Source organism: Arvicola amphibius, chromosome 7 (genome assembly GCF_903992535.2).
Source record: "Arvicola amphibius chromosome 7, mArvAmp1.2, whole genome shotgun sequence".
NCBI classification, from domain to species: domain Eukaryota; kingdom Metazoa; phylum Chordata; class Mammalia; order Rodentia; family Cricetidae; genus Arvicola; species Arvicola amphibius.
This window is the reverse complement of record NC_052053.1, coordinates 17,833,607-17,852,259: the sequence shown is the minus strand read 5'-3', so window position 1 is coordinate 17,852,259 and position 18,653 is coordinate 17,833,607. Positions and strand designations below refer to the sequence as shown.

Sequence of the window (18,653 nt, the reverse complement as noted above, 5' to 3'; positions counted from 1 at the left end):
TATCTCCGGTGGCCGCTTCACTCCGTCTAAGGTCCTTCGGTTCCAGCAGCCTCTGCCGTGCCTGTCCCTGCCCACAGCTGCTCACCTCTCCTCTCACTGTCCACGCACCAGCTCTTCCTCGCTGTTGTGTCCTCTTTATTCCTGGAGATGCCTCATGCTTCTGCACTTGCTGTCCCTTCTTTCTGAAATACTCCTCACTCGAGCTATTCTTGTGACATACTTCCTCATTGCCATCAGGGCATTGTTAAATAGCTCTACCCATGCTCGTGCTGTTTCAAATTTGCTGGATGTTTCTTGTGTCTCCATGCTCCATTCCAAGTCCCCGGGCACCACCTCCAGTCCCCATGCACTTTCTCTTAAGCAATAGACTTAAAATAATAGTCGGCAGGTTTTAGGACCTATTTGTTTACTCTATTCATTCCTTCTGCTACTTCCGTTGGAATGCACACCCCTTGGAAATATGCAAAACAAATTCTGTGCACAACGAGTGCCTAATACACACACATATATGCATACATATATGTATTGAATTCATTTTTAATAAATGAATTAATAATTAAGAAATCAATGAATGAATAATTTAATAAATGAATGGCAATTCCTTTTCACACATAGGGAAGTAGATTACAAAGCATATGGTCCAAATCATGCATCAATAAGCTGTACTTCTGGGATGCTAAGTGGGCAACGTCACTTCTGAGCTCCCTGTTCAGCCTCTTCTCTCCCAAAACCCCCATGACTTGCCAAGTATCTCCACCCATTCATGCTTGTCAGTTTAGTGGTCCAGGATCTGCAGCATAAATGACTCAACCTACCTAACACTATTACTATTGGCGAAATTCTAGTGGTTTTCAAAGAGCAAAGGGTTATTTTCCAATGCAACTGGAAAACAGTGGGCTCTTCTCCTCATTTCATAAAATCAGAGGGAGATTCTGTTTTATTCTCCCCTGAGATGTTGGAAGGAGGGGGTCACTTGTTCTTCCCGGCCACCCAGCTAGCTTACACCCAAAGTAATCACACAGGAACTGTATTATTTAAATCACTGCTTGGCCCATTCGCTCTAGCATCTTATTGGCTAACTCTTACATCTGAATTTAACCCATTTCTATTAATCTATGTATCGCCACATGGCAGTGGCTTACAGGCAAAGTTTCGACATGTCTGACTCTGGTGGCTCCATGGCGTCTCTCTGACTCCAGCTTTCTTTCTTTTTTTATTTATTTAATTTTTTTTACTCAAGCAGTCTTTAATGAAAACTGTATGAGATGCCCCTACTCCTGCATCTTCTCAATTGTTTCTTCCTTGTATTTGCCTTTCTCCTTTCCTACTTGTCGAGACTTGGCTTTCCTTTCCAGAATCTTCTTTCGGTCTTTGTCCAGCTTTAGCCTGGTAATCACCACCTTGCTGGGGTGGATGCCCACGTGGACAGTTGTGCCATTAGCCTTTTCTCTCTGCACCCGTTCAATGTAGATGACGTATTTCTTCCTGTACACCTGGACCACTTTGCCAATCTGCTGGCCTTTGTAGTGTCCCCGGACAACCTGAACTTCGTCATCCTTTCGAATGGGCATCGAGCGAACATTGTACTTCTGTCTCAGCTCTTTGGAAAGGGGGGAAGACATGATCTTCCTCCGAATGTGAGAAGGCGCATTGAAATGCCGTTTGCGGTTCTTGCTCCGGTCAGAAGTCACAAAGGGATTGAACTTCATTTTGGCGGCTGCGATCCAGCGATGGCCGCAAGAGGCTCCAGCTTTCTTTCTTCCAGCATTCAGTCTAATTCTCCCTGCCTACCTAAGTTCTGCCCTATCAACAGGCCAAGGCAGCTTCTTTATTCATTAATGGTAATCACAGCACATAGATGGAACTCCCACATCACCGAGATAGGGTTTCTCTGTCCTAGCTGTCCTGGAACTAGCTCTTATAGACCAGGCTGGCCTTGAACTCACCGAGCTCCACTTGCCTCTGCCTCCTGAGTGCTGGGATTAAAGGCATGCACCTGACTGAGGGAGACTCTTAATAGAGGGTTAGACATTAGTCAGACAAAGGAGATTGCCTTTTTAGGTAGTCGGAATAGCATGTGTGGTACCATGGAAGTCTACTGTTGACTCTTTAGTTCTCTATCACTTGGGAATAGGTTCTACAATGGTAAGACCGAGGCCAGAAATGGAGGCAGTATCGTAGAGGGCTGTGTGACTATGCTAACTACTCAAAGAAGGCTTCTCTCTGGTTGAGATTAGCTTTAGATCTCATCGCCACACACTGTGAATGTTGATCAAGGACTCAACCAGGGCCCTGATCCAGTTAAGCAAAGCAGGCTGGACTAGGCATTCTGTGAGACATGTACAAGTGAGAAACATTTGGAGGAAAAGTGATGATGGACAGTAAATAAGTCTAACTAGAGCCAGGGCTGGACAATGCTGGGAGTGGCTACCAGTATCTTAGGATCAGAAAATAGGGGTGATATTGCTGGACCAGGATGGGGTGCTACAACCAGTCATCTGGAATGACTTCAGGTCACTGTTTTGAATGCTGACTTTGAGATGCCCTAGGGAAACCCAGGTTGGTAAAAAGAAGTCTGCAAATCTAAAGAGCAGCAGAAAGGAGTATTCCTGGAATAGGAAGGAGTGAGTCCAGACTCACCAAAGCAACCAAGAATGAAAAGCTGGAAAAATAGAAGACAACTAAGGGAATTTAAGTGAATGAGGGACGGGAATGAAATATCAAGACGAGGTCTTCAGAAACAATAGAAAGACACAGTATGTACTCTGGGAACGTCAGAGTCAAAGGAATTGTGTTGGAGTCATTGTGTAATGAATAGGAGACAGGACATCACAAGTCTCAGGAACGTGGGATGTGCAGAGTAAAGAACAGAGCAATGCTGAGATAGCCACATAAGGAGAGCTTTGTTTTCCCTTCCAAACAAGACGAACAGATCTGCTGTGGATGCACTGAGACAGTCCCCTGGCTGCTCCCAGTGACCGGATTCCTAAAAATGCAGTTGCATTGACCGCTTTTTCTGTTCTTCGTAATTAGCATCCACTTCCTGGTCAGTGTTCAGTCATTGTTAAATGTTACTGCATACCTTGAGAGAGAGTAGGCTAGCAAAGAACAGTAGAAAACCTAGGGAAACATGACGACCTTTTAAAGCAAGGATCAGCAGCTCTGGTGTGTGGCCCAAATGTGTCTTCCCTATGCTTTTGTATGTTTAGTCAAAATGAAATGGTTTTTAAAACAAAACAGAGGACATTTCATGACAAATGAAATTTGAATGAAATTCGAATTTTATTGTGTTTACATGAAAGTTTACTCGAAGCTGGTCGTATCCATTTATATACATAATCTGCATATTTGTACATTTGTTTACATATACCTACTTTGGCATTACCCCAGAATTAGGTGGTCACAACAACTGCTGTATGCCTTTTAAAAGTCTAAACTGTTACCTATCTGTCTTATTACAATACAACACCTGTGAAAGGAGAGGGAGGGGTGGTTCCAGAAAACAGACGGAGGTGGTACCAAAGGTGTGCAAGGGAAGCTTAGCTGTGATTGCAGAGGATGCTTCAGCCTAGGAAGCCAGAGGAAAGGCTGATGAGATTGTAGGTACCCAGGCAGGTTTATAGGTGCTGGAGGAGAAGGATGAGGAGGGCCCCTCCCCCACCCAAGTTGAGGTGTTGAGCTGTCGTTGATCATGTCCTTCTAGAGGACAAAAACGCTCCTGTTCTTCCCTGCCTTCCCACAGCCTTCAACACACGGACTTCCTTTCAGCCACTCTCGCTAAATATTTAATTGAATCCCAGGTGAAGCTCTATTATAAGCACATTCCTAGAAACCTCTGCCCTTAGGGCCTTGTATTGAATTCTCTTATTAGCTAGGTTCACATTTATTAAAGTTTGATGTTATGTTTAGAGGAGTAAAGAAAATGGAAGCTGGCTTCTTATATAGTTAAGTTTCCTTTCACTAAATGGAGTCAATATAGTCACAGAGAGTTAATATTCTTATTAAAATTGACCATTTTTTTCAGTATAAATGGTTTTGTAAGTCATCAAGAGTTTAGGAAGCAGGTGATATCAAAATAGAAAGCATTAGTGCAGATTCTCTTTAAAGATCACTGACGATGTAAATAAATCGGCACAAGGAGAGTTGCAAGCTTAAGAGGGGAGCAAAAAAAAAAAAAAAAAAAAAACCTGGTACAGAGCAGGAGGGACGAGAAAAACTCTTTTTTTGGGCCACATAGAATTCACTCTTAAGGTGTTCATTAAGGGATTGCATTTGCTCATTCTCTGAAGCACTAATCAGTGTCTTACTCTCCCATGTTAATCTATTACCAGTCTGGATCTTAAAAGTAGCTATTGCCTTATCTAAAAGTGTCACCGGGACTCTGAATGACCTGCTTGAGACTCACCTTGGGTCTCGGTACACAGCTTCTCAAAAGGCTTTACACAGCCATCAAACCATTTCTTCTGCCTCCAGGAATGATTATGTCTTCAAATACCCATTTAGAAATGGATGTTCACAGTAAACACTATCCAGGAAAGAAACCAATCATTTCATTGTTTAACAAAGGGGAAGTGTCCACATAAAATGATTGAGTTTGTAAGATACAAACACTAAATTATGTGGATATGGATATGTTCACCCCAGTTTCCTGACAACCACAATGCTTAGTTCCCTGAAACGAAAGCATTCTGTATTCACCCGAAGGTGCCAGTGATTTAAGTATTGCTCAGTCTTATGGTGAATTTGCTCATTAATTTCACACTCCTTTATTTGATGTCCATCATTCTCCCCAGTAAATCTTTTTATCTCCGAGGGAGTTGGCCCTGGATGACCTATAATGGCATTCATCTTAGCACACCTATCTTCAACACTAATCTGCTTGTAGACTTAGATTGCCGAAAGGAAAGCCTCTAGAGCAGTGATTCTCAACCTGTGGACCATGACCCTTTGGCAAACTTCCATCTTCAAAAGTGTTTGCATTACGATTCATAACAGTAACAAAATTACAGTTGTGAAGTAGCAACAGAAATAATTTTATGGTTGGGAGCTGTATTAAAAGGCCGCAGCATTTGGAAGGTTGAGAACCACTGATCTGAAGTGACTGATTAGAGTTTCACTTCCTTGTGGCAGATAATGTGTCTAAATAGTCTATAATAGTAGCCCAGCATACTACATAATAGTAACCAGGCACATTTCCACACCTCCACGTCTTAGCCTGTAATCCATAGGTTAAGTTTGTAATCCACAAACTCCTCTGTCTCTTCTACAGTATAACAAGATCTTGCAGTAAAGAAATGTGTTAGACAGGGGAGAAGGGAAGAAGGATGGGAAGGAGAGAGAGATAATAATTATAACTAAAAATTTATATAATCTAAATTAAAATTGTATTAGTTCTTTACTTATATCCTCTTTATGTTCTGCTTGTTGCATCGTGTGGCAAAAACTGTAGTAATATTTAAAATGGACAGTTTACTTTTTAAAACCAACCCAAGGTCAAAGGCCCAGAGGGGTTTTCTATTACTTGTCTTCAGAATCTCATAAACTCTCTTATTATTTTACACATAAATTTCCCTCACCTCCACAGTGCAGTAATGGAGCTTTCTCCTTAAACTACTCCAAAGTAGGACTATAGATGTAAATGGGTTATTGCAAGGTTTACTCCAGCAGAAAAAAAAAATTGCACACTCTTGTTTCTAAAGCAACATTGAACCAGCCTGCTGCTGGCCTCTGTAATGTAGGATGGAACAATTATTTTTTTCCCACCAGAATTCAAGTCAACCACTGTGTTCTGAACACCAAGGGCTACTTCTCTGTCCATCACCTTTCCTGTGCTTTGTCCTGTAATGTTCTGCAGCTCAGCCAAGCTGTACACCAGTCTCTGTCTGCCTGGAAGCCACTTGGCTCATCCTGAGCGCTTCTGTCTCTTTCCATCCCAGATGGCATCCACCAAGACTACAGAAAGCACAACTACAATTATGTAGCATTTGGTACCCAACAGAGCTTTCTATTTCAAATCCTTGTGACTTTCATTGAGAAAGAAAGAAACACAGAAGTAGGTATATCAGAAAGCGGGTCAGATATCTTTGTATAACATCATAAATTACTCCATCCCGTAGTTGATCCGTCTTTTTCTTCTCCTTCTGTACTTGGCTAAACAGTTACTTCTTTAATCATTTGTCTTTACTCTTTCAAAAAATCAGATTTATTTATTTTATTTTTATGTGTATGGATGCTTCGCTTACATGTATGTATTTGAGCCATGTACATCCTGGTGTCCATAAGGTCAGAAGAAGGTGTTAGATCCCCTGGAACTGAAGTTTTCAGATGGTTGTTAACTGACATGTGGGTGCTGGGAACCAAACCCTGGTCTTCTGCAATAGCAACAAGTGCTCTTAACTGCCAAGCCAACTGTCTGGGCCCATTGTTTTTAATCTTTGGGATGTTTATTTCAATAGTATTCACGAGGAGCCATTAGAAAGGCACATGGTGCTATAGTTCTTTTATTTAGGTAGAGTTGTCATCCAGTTGCGCGTACTATATTTAGGGACAGGAAACATGCCTTTAAGTACTGTATATGTGTCTCTCATAAAGCGAGTACTGTGATTCCTTTTCCTGGTGAGGATTTTTATCTGTCAGATTCTGTATTGAAAGAAACTTTGTTTCCTGTACTTGTTAAGAAGAAAGTCTACCCAGATTAAAAGAGCATTAGTTGCATCAGGGAATTGGTCACATGTAATCCCAGTACCTCACTTCCAGCTGTGAAAGCCCAATACACTTAAGAGTGGCTCTTCTACCCTGTAGGACTACTTAAGGACAGAGTAAATGTTTAAATCTCAAGGAAAAGTGGGGATCCATTGAAAGATGGGGCAATTCGTGTTAGGAAGCACACACCCTGTAAAACACTGCGTGAAATGGGACTCATAGAGACCGTGGTGGGCAACTCTTTTTTTTTCCTAAATTCTCTCCAGAAATAACTTTTACTTCTCCAATTCTGTAACCATTTTTTTTTATGTTCTAGATATTCTTCAAATGTCATTTCAACTTTAGCTGTTGGTTCACTGGGTCCAAGATAGACTGTTCATTTAGATTTCACTCTCCTTGCAGATACCCTCAAATCACATTTACTCCTACACATTATCTTCTAGGAGCGCAAGGCCAATGTTTACAAAATTATTGTAATTCATGCCACAGTGGAATGTCTGTTGTTCAAGACAATTTTCTCTAGCGCTGAACGACTTAATATAGTCTATATAGTACACCCTGTCCTTTGCTTCCGGAGAAAAGAATCAACAGCATGAATTACAGAAACAAAAACTTCTATTTTATAAAGTCCTTTCTTCTCCTGCTTTTCTGATCCAGCTCTTGCAGATATGCTTGAGGAGGGGATTCTCATTGTTAAGCAATGTCTCGGTGATATTAAATACCAGTAAACTCCATGGAAACTGATTCCAAGTGCGTCTGAAATATTGCTTTTCTCCGCGTAGGAGTCACCAACAGTTTTATTTAACGCATGCCATAAACTTAAAGGACACCTCCATTGACAGAACTACCAATGTTCTGAGTGACTTGCGTATTGGCAGGCGTGTTGCTCTACAGTGCGGAAGGCTTGTTAGAAAAGCCGGAACACCCCACGATGTGTGCATACCTCCACTCAATACCCAGTGACTCCAAAGAGCTTGTCAGGGAGTGATGTGCGCAAAGTCACAGGGACTGTTCACGGAATTGAGAGCAGGTTGAAACACATCTTTTCCTTATTTGAAAAAGAAAAGAAAAGAAAAAAAAAGGAAGGGGAAAAATGTTGACAGTCAGATTGGTGGTGATGACTGGTGCCCAAGACATATTGTCAGTAGGAAAATGTTTTTGCTGTTACCAGCTGCAGCATGGCTGTAGGAAGAAAAAAAACCGCAATGCAATTCTTGTAACCCTGTCCTTTGGAAGAAACAAGGGTTTGCAATGTCTCCAGCATTCCGTGTGTTTTCTTTAGACAAGTGTGGGATACACTGAACAGGGAGTCAGTGTGAAACAGTTCTGTCCTCTTAACAACCTGAAGCTTTCTGCCAGCAGTATCTAATATCCTAAAGACATCTGTCTCCATGTTGTTGTATGCCTTTTGTTTGTTTCAAAATAGAAGCTCCCAAGAACTTACTACTTAGTTTTCAGCACCTTTAACCGGCAAGTCTCAAGATGGTTTCTGTGTCTGCGAATACAGAGTCAGGCAGGTCCCTTGACATAGACACCCCTGTTTCTGAGTGTTTCTAGAAATATGAAATCATTTGCATATTGTGCAAAGGAAGAGTTCAATGAACGAAAGAAGAAACCATGAGAAATAGGACCAGTAAGTGCAGGAAATCAGATGATCATACATCTTATAGTACTGTTACCACTGTGCTGCCCCCTGACATGGCACTTCTAGGGGTCTCCCTCTTAGTTATAGCCGAAGATTGATTGAGCAATGCTAATCTAAAAATGTCTCTCATGCTGTTGCCTGGGAAACAGCCCCCAACTACGCAGCAACGATTGGTTCTTTTTTCAGTATCAATTAGTAACCGTAACTGAACTCACTGCTCATCACGTTCAGCTTCAGAAATCTTCAGCATCAGATCTCCCCGGACTAGACAGAAAGGAAAAGCTGACCCGAGGAACCTCAGCCTCCAGGGCACTCTCCAAGCACAATGGAGCCTTGGCAGGAAGACACTTTTTTTTCCCCAATTAGGCACTTTTACCCCGGGTCTTTTTTTTTTTTCAGCTGTTAAATTTTAACTGGAACTTTAAAATATCCAGCTGTAGATTATCTAAATTATCTAATTAATTCTCTACATTCTCAAGCTCTCCTTCTCCCTTAAATAAGTATCATACCCCCCCAGGTGCCCTGACCATTTCCCCCAACATTTTTTTGGCGAGTTCAACCTTTCTCCTTCTTAACTCAGGCAGATAAACTGCTTTATTATGATATTGTGGCCCCATAGCCGTCAGAAGTGCCACTCACTGAGTTTTTTGTATGCCATATCGGGTCACCCTTTTCATTCCTTGCAACTCCAGGAAGGAGGAGTGGGCGCTAACCTGCTCTGCAGCCCCTGTGAGGGGACCTTAGTGAGACACACTGGTGTTTGGTTCCTTGTAGAAAATGTTGAAGAGGAGTACTCATCAATCAAAAGCAATCTGGTCCTTAGGGAGCCTAGCAGACAGCTATAGTAAGCTTCCGATCTAGCCCAAGGGTAGAGTGTTGGCGTCAGGAATTAATTCCTTTCATTTCTAAAAGCTTAAATTCATAGCCATTGAAACTGTTTAAAGGCACATTCTGATTTTTTTTTTTTTTTTTTTGGTTTTTTGAGACAGGGTTTCCCTGTTTCTAGAGCCTGTCCTGGAACTAGCTCTTGTAGACCAGGCTGGCCTCGAACTCACAGAGATCCGCCTGCCTCTGCCTCCCGAGTGCTGGGATTAAAACATTCTGATTTTTAAATGCTTCTCTTGCTAAGATAATTTTAGTATAACTAACTTCAACACAATAACAATTTGAATACTGTTTCATCTTATATTGCATCACTAGCAGTAAAGCTAGGAAAATATAGAAAAGGTACAGGTAAGAAACACCAAAACCATCCATCACCTCATTCCAAGAGATTGCTGTTGTTTTAAAAAATGATTTTATTGGATTTTTTCATTTAGTTTATGGTTATATATTTAAAACACAGCAGTCTCTCGGTGTTAATGGAATGAAGATTCTGGGACCACACTTGGGACAGCAGGATGTGGGATGCTGTAGAACCTTGCCACTAATAAAATGGTGCTGTATTTGCACAGAGCCTTCCTCCTATGATATACTCGATCATTTCTAGATTTCTTATAATACCCAACACAATGTAATGCTATGCACATAGTATTTAGGGAGCAATTATGGAAAAAAAGAATCTGTCCAAGTTTAGTACAAATGAGTTTTTTCCTAAGTGTTTCTGTGTTTGGAAGGCGTCTGTAATTGGGAACCAGTGAATACAGAGAGCCAATTGTACTATGACCACAGTGTGTATATTGTTTTATTCTCATTCATAATCACTAATTCTTTTATGTTTCTCTCCAGTTTTCTTTTATGCACACTAGTTGCAATTACATCTACTGTATTTATTTTGACATTAATTTTATTCTATAAACATTTTTATTATATTTGCATCCTCATAGCTGTGGTTTTAATGGCTATCTGATAGTCTACAGTATGGAGACTATATTTTAAATATATTTGCATGCTTCCAATTTTTAGCTATTATAAATGTGCTGTATTCAAATACCTTTGTATTCAAAACTACATTCTTTTTGTCCATTATATCTTGCTGTCCCATGATTCCAGATTTCTAAACTGTCATAATTGGACTGATATATGTAAGCATAAGCTTCCACAGGTCGAAGACATATGTATGAATATAACAAATTTGTTAAACTGTGAGTGGCCATGAACAGTAGCAATTGTTAAGCCTAATATTATCTTACCCATTTTTATTACATGTTCCATAGATAGCCATCAGGAATTAAAGAGGTAAAGATGGCCAACAAACAGTGGTCAGCTAAATTTACCGAGGTCATAATATTCTAGTACAACATAGTCCTCTAGGAAGTTTCTCTTCTGCTTTCATGGTCTACACATGTGACTCTGTATTTCCATATATACTCTAGGAACCGCACATGAGTGAAGACATGGGATAATTGTCTCTCTATGGCTGGCTCAGTTTAGTCACCAAGATTATCTCGAGTGGCTTCCGTTTTCCAACAGCCAATATAATTTTGTCTTTATGGCAAAAATAATCTATTGAGTATCTAGCACATTTGTTTTCTAACCATTCCTCTTGGACCCCCTAGGCTGGTCCCGTGACTCAGCTTCTGTGAATAGTGCTGTAGTAATAGCATTGATGTGATGTACTGTGATATTTGTGATATGCTGATGTGGAATCCTTCAGGTAAATATCCAGGAGTGCTAGAGGCATGTCATATAGTAGATCTATTTTTTTCTTTTGCATTTCTGAGGGCCCTCTATACTGAGTACCCAAAGAGCTGGACTGGTTTGCATTTTCGTTAGTAATATATGAGGGCTCCCTCTTGCCAACATCTTCACCAGTATTTATTGTTAAAATGAATACATTTTATCAGTTTGTTTATAAGGTTATTTTTCTTCAATGTCTTGCTGGTTTCCCAAATTAATACAAGTGAAAAAAGAAATCTGTGGTTTAGACAGATTTCCTAAATTAAACACTACACGATCCAACCTTAAGGAGCAGACATATTCCTTTACCCATATGTAGCATATTTGTGACTCTAACAGACACACCCCAGTATCAGAAGGATGCATAATTTCTTCCCCCCATAAATAAAACCGAGAGCCAAATATGCTTGGATTGTGGTTTCATGTAATGGTGCTCTCTGATAAAAATAGACATGAATAATGAATACTAAATAGGAACCTGACTTTATGAAGAAGAAAGAAAGAGCATGCTTCATACCAAGCAGCCTGCCACTAGCGCAGCCACGGAGGCAAGCTCATTAGTACATTTGCCTAAAGGAGAAATCTAATTTACTTCTTGCATTTATTCAGCTTGTATGTTAACGTAAAGCATGGAGATGGATTTCTTGATCAGGAGTATGGTTTTAATCTGCCTGAGCTACTCTTATATAATGGTGTCTTATATACTCATCCCAGTTGCATTTAGTTGATGACATTCTAGATGTGAAGTGTTGTGGAAAAGGCAGCCTTGCTTTGTTCATTTTTTAATCCTTAATAAAGTCACTAAGAGAAAGTCTGTATTCTTAAAAGTTAGTTGTGATGGAGCCACTTGGTGTCTAAGTAATAGATTTTTCTCTGCAGGCTTCCTCTGCTGTGCCTGTGCACTGAGAGACAAAAATGGTGTCTTCTATTCCTTATAAGCCTGTCCTTGCCTGATGCATGAAAATGACTTAAGAATAGCATTGAATATGTCTCCATCTAAGTGTCTTGTATTTTTAGCCTTGGTTCATGTTACCATCTTTCTTTTCCCTAAATTAAAAACCCTGCTCATTGAGTTTTCTTTCCTTCCGCCCAGTTTGTCTGCCAAGTTCATTGCCTAGTCTTCTTCTCTACCCCAAGACTACCACCCTATTCATTCAGAGCTTTATATCTTTTTTTTCTGAAATAATTTAACAATCTCTCAGGTCCTTTCTATAATTCATTCTTTGAAGAGTTTCCAGAGCCTCGTAAAAACAGATGTAACCAAGCCCCCTTCGCTATCTTGTATGGTGCAGATCTGTGCGAAGAGGGGCTCTAAGAATCCCGATGGCAAAGGCTTGGTCCCGCCAGCCCGACCATCCTTGGACTGCCTTCCCCAGTGTTCTCCACAGGTGTATCAGTCATTCCTCATGATTTTGTTACGTCTTCTGCAAAGCCTGTCATCACAACAGGGTACCGTGCCCCGAGCCAGGCTGGATTGAAACTCAAGTTAGGCTTCCTGGACTGACTGTGCTACTTACCTAGCCTGAGACCCAGTCATGTCATCTATAAAAAAGAGAGATCAAGAAAACCCTATCGTAGACTTGTTTCAATGATTTATGTGAATTAATTATTAGTCATAAAACAGTCATTATTTGTTAACTATGCAAATTAGGTGAATTTGGATACTGTTGTCCACTCTTGTCTTTATGTTCTCATGCGTTCTTCAGTTATAAAATGTCTCCATCGTCCGTCTACTGATCCTTCGTATCTGGTTCTGTACGTAGATGGAAAAATCACTGGGTCACTGGCTACACTGTTTATCTCTCTTAACATGCCAGAAAATAAAACTCGTTCCAAACATTGATAGTCAGTAAATATAAAATAGATGCTGCCATCAAATCTACATCTGCTTATGTACTTGCATTAATGATTCCATATAAATAATAATCCAAGGCTGTTTCTGTATGTACTCATTTTATATACAAAAACAATTTATTTGATTGGTCAGGTATTTGTGGGTTTGTGTTAAAGAAAACCAAAATAACAACAACAAAAACCATCTTTCTCTTAGTCTTGTCTCCAAAGCAGTCTGGGGTATCTTTAGTTACGGAATATAATGACCTCATCGACTTGAAAAATTCATCCATTCTATTCCGTTCTTCCTTTTGTTTTCTCTGAACTGTTCAGTTCGTGGTTGATTTTAGGTTGTCCCATTTAATTCCATATTTTGTTTTGTCCCAAGTTAGATATGTAAATCAGCCTGAGAAGAGATTGCTATTACCCTTGCTGATGCCACTACGACATAAGTGTATCCTTTGTGTTCCTGGGAGGTTTGCTTCATTTGGTCTTTTCTCTTAACAAATGTTGTTTTCTAATGCCTTTGCGAGAGTAGAAGGAAGGATCAGAGCAAATCTGGACACTTCATTCTTTGCGCCACTTTGCATACGGATTTCCTTGCAGCCAGGTTCGGATGATTTATGTTCGTATTGTAGCTGCTGTGGTTGGAGCTATAGAGCAGTTCCAGCCATTTAACCTATGCCCTTCAGAGCGTCCATTCACTGACTGCTAAATTCAACATCTGCTGCTTTCATAGTCTAATGTCCAAACAGAAGGCAAAGCTACAAGGATAAACTCTACGTTTCTTTGCTTTGACAGGTAGCAGTGGGTGGAGTGTGTGTTAGCCGGTATTTCTGAGAATATGTTAACCCTAACGCTACATTATCAACATTACATTTTTCTTTTCTGCCGAGCCAGAATGTATTCTTTTCCCTCCCTTAGCCTCTCCCTGGGTGATAGAATCAGACATAAAAAAATTAATGTAAATACTATTCTGTGCAGTTTTTATTCAAAGAAGGTTGTTTTGGCCTCCCAAACACGATAGTAATATTTGACATGAAATATTTTCAGATTATTTGAAAGTTGACCCTCTGAGGGCAGTACAAATCAAAATACGTGCAAAATTACCGAACATGATAAAGTTAGCTTAATTAATGTTCTCTAGTCTGGTTACGACCTGTAGCTTAGCCTTTGAACCCTTAGCCTTTGGAGCCATCAGTGAGGTCAAGGCCAGTTTATCTTACCAGGTTTAAGATTCCACTGTGCTAGACTCTTGCCTCAGGTAGCACCTTTAGTTCAAGCTCACTGTTTCTGCCCATGTCTTCCAAGACTTGGTTGCTGGTCCAGTACTCCATCGAGCTACCCAATGGCAAGCCGTCTTCTTTGCCTGTCGCTCTGAACTTACCTCTCTCTCCTCCTCTGCTCACCTCACATCGGCGTGTACACACCAGAAATACCCTCCTCTCAAGCTTCATGCTGCTCAGAGGGGCCACCCCCTTGCTTCTTTGGTTTTAACTTTTGAACACGTGCCTGCATCTCCTATCTCACCAAGTCATCTCCAATTTCCTTGTATTATAGTTTATAAAGCTGTGCCCTTGTCTCTGTGTATTCTCCAAGGTGACATTTATGTTGTAATTCCTTTTCCCCTATAGGGCCTCTGGGTGGCTTCCTAATCATCCTAATGGTAGACTTGGGGTAAGCAATCCCTGTACATAGTAGCTCAGAGAACTTGGGAGTTAAGTGTTTCCAATTGAAGCCAGGGGTTTTTGAAGATCTATCCTTACAATGTTCAGACTGATGGAAAGGAATTCAGTAGAGGCAGCCACAAGGGAAGGGGAGGGAGTTACGCTGTACTTATTCACTAAAGAATAGCAAAAAATTTGCAACCATCATACACATACACAATTTTATTATGAAAGATTTGCTTTCTCTTTTAGATTATGATATCCGAAAGGGAAATTTTCAATAGATTACTCAATAAATTATTTTATATTGCATCAATGTTTTTCTGATTTTAATAAGAGTATCTACATACATAAATTATACTGATTTGACATAAAGTACATATTGAATTGATAAGATGTTTGGAATTGAAATAGTGTTCCTGTGTCTCAGCCTATCATATTCTCTACAGCAATTTTCTTATTGACTTTTTTTTTAAAGATAGAAAGACTCTGATCTTCTGGAGAACAGTTAATAGTTCATTTTCATATGCCTAGCAACTGTCTCAGAGTGTGAGACATGGTGCCTTCCAATAAATGTTTGTCGAATTGAACTCACTTATTCCTGGATTTTTAAGTTGATATGGTGAACTTACTGACTTCCCAGAACAGACTGGGAGGAGACACAGGGCAACTGCATCAAGGGAGAAATCAACAGGAGGTGTTGGGGTAGATGCCAGGGTAATGCAGCCTCGAAACCCAGACACTTGGGGAGATAACCTTCCTTCTCAGCGGATGATCCTTTTAGCAGAACTTGACGCCTGTGTTACATTGGAAGCCAGAAACAAGCGTCTTAGATTTCCATTGATAACCTCTGCCGATTTTGAAGGAAAAAGTATGAAACCAATTGATTCTATGATTTCGATTTGCCCCCAGAGGAAAATGAACCTAGTAAGAATTAATAGCAAGAGTTGAACTCTCTTTTCCAGTCCACAACTTTCAATATCATGAATTAAGACACCCCTTTAATCTTGGATGCAGTGTACTGTTTTAAGCTGTGAGCTTGTGTTTCTCTGTCAATTTCAAATCTGAAGAACTCTTGGCTGGTGGAAGCGTTACACAAGCAGAAGCGCCGTTGTTGATTGTGTGATGTGAGCATCTCTGCTGCAGGTCTCTTGCCATGCTGCAGACAGAGAATTCCAGAGTTTTGATTGTAATGATATGCTTGGTTTGTGACTTGTTTTAATCATGAGGCAAGTTTCTGAGGTTCCAAATTACCTCTTAAATGTCTCCCATTTTTTTTATACATTAGACAAAGGATGATCTCTTCTTCCAAAAGTCCCCTTTGTACTTGATGTAAAAATAATTTATTGTAATTATTGCAATCAGTTGTTAAAATTTTATGACCTATGTTTTCTTATTATTAATATTTAACCAGTGCTTGCTTAAATCCAACTTAGAGAGTTGAAACATAGAAGTATTACTGTATATTTCAAAACTCGCTCACCAAAAAGGTGCTTTTTCCTGCTTTCTAGACTTGAAAATTGGGTCCAAGAGCTTCAGTAACTTACCAAGGCCATTTAAGACAATAGCAACCTGGGTTATTACTATTGTGTGAGCCAGTCTTCCTCTTTCTAGATCTCCGTGGCTCTGGCATCTACCTTTAATTTTCTTATTTTTTTATTTTTCACATTTAACATATTTTACATTTTTACATTTAACATATTGTGTTGATAGTCTTCCTCCCAGCGAGTCTTCTTTTTTCCCTAGGAATTTATTTGTAGCTATTTTTATATTGATTTCTCTTATTTTTAGTTCTCACATTAAATTATTTCTTTTCATTACCTGTACACTAAATTCAGACACAGACAGATTTTTTTCCCTCCTCCTTCTCACCCTCAGACCCCCCCCCCCCCCCCCCGCCCCGGGGAACACCGAAGGAACTCTGAGGTAATTTGATTTTTTTAAACAGGTTCTCTCATTGCACTTAGCAACCATTTTATCGCACTGTTTTGAAGTGATGCAGTAAAAGAAGAAATGGCTGCCTTTTGTTTATTTCCTTGTACGTCCACATGACGCCATTAAAGGTGTTCATATGATGCCACAGGAGCCTTTTGTTTGCATTTTTGCTTATGACCCCAGGTTCTGTATGTTTAGTGTTGCTCTTGTTGTACACAGGAAGATGAACATGGGTGATCTGGGACAAATCCTTGAAAATGGTGGCACTTGAGTGTTTCTTTCATGCTAAGAACAACCTATTACTTAAGCCATGAGACATTCCAGATCAGTAATCACCCTTCAAATAATATAAAAAATGTTAAAAATTGTTTTACTTAAGTACTAATTTTTAACCACCCTACTTATTCTGCATTGTTTTTTTTTTTTTTTAATTAGCTGACAGAATGTTCACACTGCAATGTTCTTCTCTTAGGACCTAAGAGTCTATTGATTGAAGTTAATGTGAATGTGTGTATATTGATAAACATATGAACATATGCATGTGTGTACCTTCATTCTTTTTAAGATTCAAGGCTGACATTTTTATTAGGGTCATGACAATGCCCTGTATATCCATATACTGGTGCAGGAAACTTTTTATGATTATTTTATGGTGCTTCTGGCATTTCCTTCTGTGATCTTCATTGAATTTTCATGTATTTGCCATAAGATAATCACTGACATTTGTGACTGAAAAGCTTTCAAATATCAATTCAAGTTAGACAGACTACCAATAAACTGTCTCATAAATGTGTGGAATGTTTAATCAAATCCTGTCAACTAAGCAGGCTTTTGTTTGTTTGTTTGAAGATCTGTAATTGATTTTCAAGTTTTGAGAATTTATTTTTGGGAAGCTAGTGTGATTGTGTGCAGACATACACAGTATACACGCATTAAAACAACATCGGAGCCGCTAAAGGTTCCTGTAAATGCTGAGCCATCCTCTCCAGAAGTACTCGTTAGCACTAAAATCAGAAAAGGTAAACCATATGCTTTATGGAGGTAAGCTGTCTAAAATAAGTTACTGCCATCTTAAGAATTAGTATGAACCATCTGTTCTTTGACTTGAGATCTTCATTGTTCGTTGTAGTCAGCTGTTCTAGGGATGTGTCATCTTTTGCGAAGATAAATTAATTACCTACCTCATTTATATCCTTCAATAAAAAGACCCTAACCCTCTCATCTTCCTTATCAAAAAGAATTGGCATCTATTTTTATTCACATATAATATCGTTTAGAGATGGGGATTTTACTAAAAGAAATTCTCAGGGAACCAGCGTCCAGCCTTTTAGTGGGGGTTGTGGGACCAAGAAAAGAAATGGTTGCTATTAAAGGGTTAAACTGTACTGTAACTTGGTTCTTTAGAACAGGACTCTTCAGTAATATTAATGCAACAGTATTCTCAGAAACGGAAGGTAGGAAAAGGCTTGAGCAAGTTTGCTTCCCATAAACTCTTACTCAACCTCCAATTAGCATAAAATCTAGCCCCCCCCCCCCTTTTTTAATGGCTGGCGAATAATTTTCAATACTAATAAAATGTCGTGTAGGGATTTCCCTAAATTGTGCTGCATGAATGTCTTAGGGCAGTTCCCTAATCTGTTATTTCTTCCTCCTAGTCGAGTCAGCTGATAAAAATATCCATAGGCACAGTGAAGTCAGTGGCAAGCCTGGCTTTCTCAGGCAGAAAGAACTCCATGTGATCACATCTAGGCAGCCTCACCGAGGCTGAGGCCGAGCGTGCAGCAGGAGGTAATGGGTCTTTGTGCGAGCAAAGCTCTTGTCTCGGAACAATAAAGCATATGGTACCGGCAATAAAACACGGGGCTGGGAAATGTAAGAAGATTCCACTGAACCAGGAAGAGCGATGCCTTCTGTGATGCTGACACGTACTATAAAATGATAATCGATTTATTTGGATTCTAATGAATAGAGAGTGCCAGGACTCGCTCGACTACGGCTGTTTGAACAGGTCGGTGACTTTTATAAATCCTCCCCTCTCCCCCTCTCTTGTATGTGATTGCATTTAAATTAGGTTGGGCTGATGTGTGTTCTGCCTTAAACAGCAACTTTACAAGGTATTTGCAATGTGTAATAGGAGGGATGCACTTGAACTGATCCAGCAAGACTGAATTTTTGATGAAGTCAAATATAACAGAAATGCTGATATTATTATATTGAACTGAAGAGTTATTCTATTTAAAGATTGATAGGTT

The 18,653-nt window shown here is 39.8% G+C and overlaps 1 protein-coding gene across 1 annotated transcript; it reads right to left on the bottom strand.

Moving 5' to 3' along the window:
• Positions 1-1,225: 1,225 nt before the first annotated feature.
• LOC119819248 (60S ribosomal protein L26) lies at positions 1,226-1,738 on the bottom strand. Its single transcript, XM_038337340.1, has one exon. The coding sequence runs from the start codon at positions 1,707-1,709 to the stop codon at positions 1,272-1,274; it is 438 nt and encodes a 145-aa protein (XP_038193268.1). The 5' UTR covers positions 1,710-1,738; the 3' UTR covers positions 1,226-1,271.
• Positions 1,739-18,653: the final 16,915 nt, after the last annotated feature.